The sequence below is a fragment of the Micropterus salmoides genome, unplaced genomic scaffold, assembly GCF_014851395.1.
Source record: "Micropterus salmoides isolate LMB-PRFRI ecotype aquatic unplaced genomic scaffold, ASM1485139v1 Ms_hic_scaffold_17, whole genome shotgun sequence".
NCBI lineage: Eukaryota > Metazoa > Chordata > Actinopteri > Centrarchiformes > Centrarchidae > Micropterus > Micropterus salmoides.
This window is the reverse complement of record NW_024040817.1, coordinates 4,387,330-4,393,717: the sequence shown is the minus strand read 5'-3', so window position 1 is coordinate 4,393,717 and position 6,388 is coordinate 4,387,330. Positions and strand designations below refer to the sequence as shown.

Here is a 6,388-nt window from a genome sequence, read left to right as displayed (position 1 = left end):
AAATGAGAATCACCAAGCTGCTCTCAATCATTGTTGAGGAGTCAGTCCCCACACCCTGTGCAACAGGTGATCTGAATGATCCTTTAAATCAACCCAGAGGAACGCTGACATTCAGACAAAATCTATGGGAAGAAGGGAAATTAAATGGCAACAAATACATAAGAAGGGACTGCAACATTCCTGATCACCTGGGGATTCTCACTTACATCTGTTCTGACCTGCCAGGAAGCTTTTTCATCTTCACTTTGATCTATAAATGACTGAACTGTCCCTGTGTGCCCTGACTGTCTAAGTCTGAATCCTCCTCCCTCTGCTGTATGAATTCAACCCAAAGACAGTTTGAGGTCAATTTAAAACCTTCAGAAGTTTGATTTGAAAAATTTCTAATTTGGTTCTTTCATGTCACAAATATAGCCTGTTTGTGAGCCAGCTGTCCCAGCAGTGAGGAGGAAACAGCATGATATGTTGAGGACAGCTACAGTTCACTGACTCTGTGTGTTTGCATATCTGTCCTGCCTCTCTGCTCCCAGCCGTTAAGAGGCCAGTGTTGATCAGTGGCTGTCCAGGCCTTTCAGAGCCACTGACACGCCGGCAGCACAATGATGATGTCACTGATTCTACTGCTGGCCACCCTGGGGCTCCTTGTTCAGGGTGAGACTCTCTTCTGAAAACTTTGCTTCAGGATGCAACCAGCTTCACCACAATGATGTTCTGCTGTGATGGAGAAACACTGAAACAAGCAGCATTTACCTTCTTCCATCTGTTCTCCATCTTAAAGAAATGAGACTCTTCTGTTTGGATGCTGATCATCTTTCTCCAAGCTGGATTTGTCTCAATAACCCTTCTCCTCTTTTTCATCTTTTCCAGGTTCATCAGGAGAAAACGTCCTGACTCAGTCTCCTGGATCTCAGTCTGTTGTTCCAGGACAGGCTGTCTCTCTCAAATGTAAAACCAGTACAAGTGTTACTAGTTCTGGTTACAGCTACCTCCACTGGTACCTTCAGAAACCTGGTGAAGCTCCTAAACTCCTGATTAGGTATGCTACAACCCGTCAGTCTGGAGTTCCAGATCGTTTTAGTGGAAGTGGATCTGGGACTGACTTCACTCTGACCATCAGTGGAGTTCAGGCTGAAGATTCAGGAGTTTACTACTGTCAGCAGAGTCTCAGCACACCGTTCACACAGTGATACAACGTCGTACAAAAACCTCCCTCAGCTGGAGAGGAACTGATCTGACTCAACAGCTGCACTGAAACTAAAACAACAGAGGTTTATAAAAAAACATTTAGCCTACTGCCTCAAGCCGGTTGGGGGTGATGGGGAGAGAGAGAGAGAGAGAGAGAGAGAGAGAGAGAGAGAGAGAGAAGGGAGGCAGCCTACACAATATACACACAGAGGTACAGACAGTGAAGGTGATGTTGCTATAGACTAAATGAAAAATGGTACATATATTTATAGTAGTGTTAATGATAACAATTGTAATGTTAATGATTATAATAACAATAATAACAATAAGACTAGCAACAATAGTCGTTGCAGCAGAGGGTGTCGAGCAGGAACACGGGGGCAGCAGGTGACCCGCAACCACAGATCCAGACTCCACAGCTCCAGAGCCAGAAAACCTGCAGGAAGTGATAGGAGAGAGGAGAGAGACGAGAAAGCACAAGACTACCAGAAAGGGGAGAAGTTGTGTTAGTAACATGCAATAATGGGATGAGGTTGCATACAGAGGGAGAGAAAGTAGAGGAGAGAGGAGCTCAGTGCATCATGGGAAATCCCCCGGCAGTCTAGGCCTATAGCAGCATAACTAAGGGATGGTTCAGGACTACCTGAGCCAGCCCTAACTATAAGCTTTATCAAAGAGGAAAGTCTTAAGCCTACTCTTAAATGTGGAGATGGTGTCTGCCTCCTGAACCCAAACTGGAACCTGGTTCCACAGGAGAGGAGCTTGACAGCTGAACGCTCTGGCTCCTAGTCTACTTTTGGAGACTCTAGGAACCACAAGTAACCCTGCATTCTGGGAGCGCAGTGCTCTGGTGGGGTAGTAAGGTACTATGAGCTCTTTAAGATAAGATGGTGCCTGACCATTAAGAGCTTTGTAGGTAAGAAGAATGATTTTAAATTCTATTCTGGATTTTACTGGAAGCCAATGCAAAGAAGCTAAAACAGGAGAAATGTGATCTCTTTTCCTGGTTCCTGTCAGAACACGTGCTGCAGCATTCTGGATCAGCTGAAGAGTCTTAATGGACTTTTTCGAGCAGCCTGATAATAAGGAATTGCAGTAATCCAGCCTAGAAGTAACAAATGAATGGACTAGTTTTTCTGCATCATTTTTAGACAGGATGTTCCTGATTTTTGCAATATTACGTAGGTGAAAAAAGGCGGTCCTTGAAATTTGCTTAATGTGAGACTTAAACGACATGTCCTGATCAAAGATAACTCCAAGATTCCTCACCGTGGTGCTGGAGGCCAAGGCGATGCCATCCAGGGAAACTATATCTTTAGATAATGCGTCACGGAGGTGCTTAGGCCCCAGAGCAATAACTTCAGTTTTATCTGAGTTTAACATGAGAAAATTACAGGTCATCCAGGTTTTAACATCCTGAAGGCACATTTGAAGTTTAGCTAACTGATGAGTTTCATCTGGCTTGATCGATAGATATAACTGAGTATCATCTGCATAACAATGAAAGCTTATGGAATGTTTCCTGATAATATTGCCTAAAGGAAGCATATATAAAGTGAAGAGGATTGGTCCGAGGACAGATCCTTGAGGAACTCCATGACTAACTTTGGCATGCATGGAGGACTCATCGTTAACATGTACAAACTGAAATCAATATGATAAATAGGACTTAAACCAGCTTAGAGCGGTTCCTTTAATGCCAATGAAATGTTCCAGTCTCTGCAATAGGATCTGATGGTCAATGGTATCAAATGCAGCACTAAGATCTAATAAAACCAGTACAGAGACAAGTCCTTTGTCTGATGCAATAAGGAGTTCATTAGTAATTTTCACCAGTGCTGTCTCTGTGCTATGATGAGCTCTAAATCCTGACTGAAAATCCTCAAATAAACTATTGCTCTGTAGAAAGTCACACAGCTGTTTAGCAACTGCTTTCTCCAGAACCTTAGAGAGAAATGGAAGGTTAGATATAGGTCTATAGTTGGCTAAAACATCCGGATCAAGTTTGAGCTTTTTCAGAAGAGGTTTAATTACAGCTACTTTAAAGTACTGTGGTACATAGCCTGTTGATAAAGATAGATTGATCATATCTTCTATAGAGGTGCTGACTAAGGGTAAAACATCTTTAAGCAACCTAGTCGGGATGGGGTCTAAGAGGCAGGTTGATGGTTTAGATGAAGAAATTATTGAAGTTAGTTGGTAAAGATTGAGGGAAGCAAAACAGTCTAAACATATATCTGGTTCTACAGCTGTTTCTAAGGTTCCTGAGTTAAGAGATAAGTCGGTTCCAGTTGAGGGCAGGTCTTGGTAAATTTTGTCTCTAATAGCTAGAATTTTATCATTAAAGAAGCTCATGAAGTCGTAACTACTGAGAGCTATGGGAATACTTGGCTCAATAGAGCTGTGACTCTCTGTCGGCCTGGCTACAGTGCTGAAAAGAAACTTTGGGTTGTTCCTATTTTCCTCTATTAATGACGAGTAGTACGCTGCTCTGGCATTACGGAGGGCCTTACTATAAGTTGTAAGACTATCTTGCTGGATTAAACAAGAATTTTCCAGTTTGGTGGAACGCCAATTCCTCTCAAGTTTCCGCGATATTTGCTTTAATTTGTGAGTTTCAGTATTATACCATGGAGCTAACCGTCTTTGTTTTAGTATTTTCTTTTTTAGAGGGGCTACAGAGTCGAGTGTCATTCGCAGCGAGCCTGCAGCACTATCAACAAGATGATCGATTTGGGAGGGACTGAAATTAGCATAGGAGTCCTCCGTTACTTTGTGACTTGATAATGAATTTAGAGCTGATGGAATCGCATCCTTAAATTTAGCTATAGCACTATCAGACAGACATCTTGTATAGAAATTTTTGCCCAATGGCGAGTAGTTCAGCAATGTGTGGTCAGACAAAGAGGGATTCTGTGGGAACACCACTAAATGTTCAATTTCAATACCATACACCAAAACAAGGTCGAGGGTGTGGTTAAAACAGTGAGTCGGTTCATGAACACTCTGAGAGAAGCCAATGGAATCTAACAGAGAGATAAACACAGTACTAAAGCTGTCATTAGAGCTGATTAACAGGCTAGAGTCGAAGATAACTGCAACTCCACCTCCTCGGCCTGTGCCTCGAGGAATGTGAGTATTAATATGACTGGGAGGGGTGGATTCATTTAGGCTAACATATTCTCCATCACCCAGCCAGGTTTCAGTAAGACAAAATAAATCAATATCATAATCTGATATTAGTTCATTTACTAGTACACCTTTAGAAGAGAGAGATCTGATGTTTAAGGGTCCACATTTAACTCTCCTATTCCTTTGCACTATTGCTCTTGTGGTTTGAGGTTTTTATGCACAGCTCCTCTTCTGTTTACCTTTTTAAATAGTTTCAGTGGTCGGGGGGCAGACAGGGTTTTCACTAAGTAACTTCTGAAATGGAGGAGCAGAGAAGTGTGTTAGACTGCGACTCTGCGTAGGGTTTTGGGTGGGTAACTGCTGAAATAGAAGGGCAGAGAAGTGTGTTAAACTGCGACTCTGCCTCCTGGTCTCAACTCTGGGTTGTCATGGATTTGGTCCACTAATAAACTTGACCAGATTTCTAGAAATGAGAGTTGCTCCTTCCCAAGTGGGATGGATGCCATCTCTCCGGATCAGACCAGGTCTTCCCCAGAAAGTCTGCCAATGATCTACAAAGCCCACATCGTTTGCTGGACACCACCTCGACAACCAGCGGTGGAATGACAACATGCGGCTATACATGTCATCACTGGTCAGATTTGGCAGGGGTCCAGAGAAAACTACGGTGTCCGACATTGTTTTTGCATATGTACACACCGACTCAACATTAATCTTAGTGACCTCCGATTGGCGTAACCGGGAGTCATTACCGCCGACGTGAATAACAATCTTACTGTATTTACGTTTATCCTTAGCCAGCAGTTTCAAATAAGACTCAATGTCGCCCGCTCTGGCCCCAGGGATGCACTTAACTATGGCCGCTGGCTTCGCTAACTTCACGTTTCTCAAAATGGAGCTGCCAATGATCAGAGTTGGTTTCTCAGCGGGTGTGTCGCTGAGTGGGGAAAATCTGTTAGAAACGTGAACAGGTTGATGATGCCCCGTGGACTTTGAATGCTTACGACTATTCCTCCTTCGGACAGTCACCCAGCCCCCCCTTCCTGGCTGCTCAGGAAATCCCGGAGGACGGCTACCAGAGGCTAACTCAGGCCGTTCCGCCCCGACTACCGGGGACTGGCTAGCTACAGTAGCTAAAGACTGATCTACCAAGGTGCGGAGCCGGACTTCTAAATCACTGAGCCTCGCCTCCATGTCTAAAAATAAACTACACTTATTACACGTACCATTACCGCTAAAGGTGGCAGAGGAGTAACTGAACATCTGACACACCGAGCAGGAGAAAGTAGGAGAGAGAGAGGGAGAAGGAGAAGCCATCGCTAGCTGCTAAGCTAAAGTCGCTAACGGCTAAGCTAAAGTACTGTAGCGTCAGTTACCAAAACTTTAGAACAACTATGAGATTGAACAGCAGTCACTAAAAGATGGAAAGAACTGTGAGTGCTTAGGCAAAATTACTGTAAAGAATAAGTGTTTAGCGGACAGTTGGCCGCTGTAATCTAACAAATGTAACTGTTATTTAGCGAGATCAGCACAACACGGTACCAACACACAAGCACCGGAAACGGAAATGAGTCGACACGCTTACCGTAATACGTCAGCCACAAAATGTTTCAAAACTGTCTGTTCATGGAGTAAATAAATCAGCAACATTTGAATTATTTCCTTTTATCATCTTTAGTTTTATTCAAGTGAAAAGATTCTTTGGATACACAAACAATTACAAGATTAAAGTTATTACCATTAAGACAGTTTTACAGTTTTACCAGGGATTTTGTTCCAAAAGGGTTTATTATTACAGAAAAATCTGTAACGACAGCAGGAAAGGTTTTACAGTCATGAATGAATTCAAATTGATTCTGAAAAAATATGGAATTCTACGACCATCACTGGTTTGTACTAATCAAAATATAATGAGGAGTTATGTCTGACTTTAAAATCTCTCAATATTCTGTAACTTTAGAAATATATCATGACGTTAAACTGTTGTTCTCTGGATGTAAAACAGTCACTGACACCATCAAGAGAACATTTATTAAGACACTTTGATAATAATAAACATGAAAACAGCCGA

General features: G+C 42.7%; 1 gene segment (V, D, J or C); it reads left to right on the top strand.

Moving 5' to 3' along the window:
• Positions 1-597: 597 nt before the first annotated feature.
• On the top strand, positions 598-1,191 carry LOC119907561. The segment is given in 2 exon segments: positions 598-651; positions 868-1,191. Coding segments are annotated over 2 exon segments (372 nt in total).
• The last annotated feature ends 5,197 nt before the right edge of the window (positions 1,192-6,388 follow it).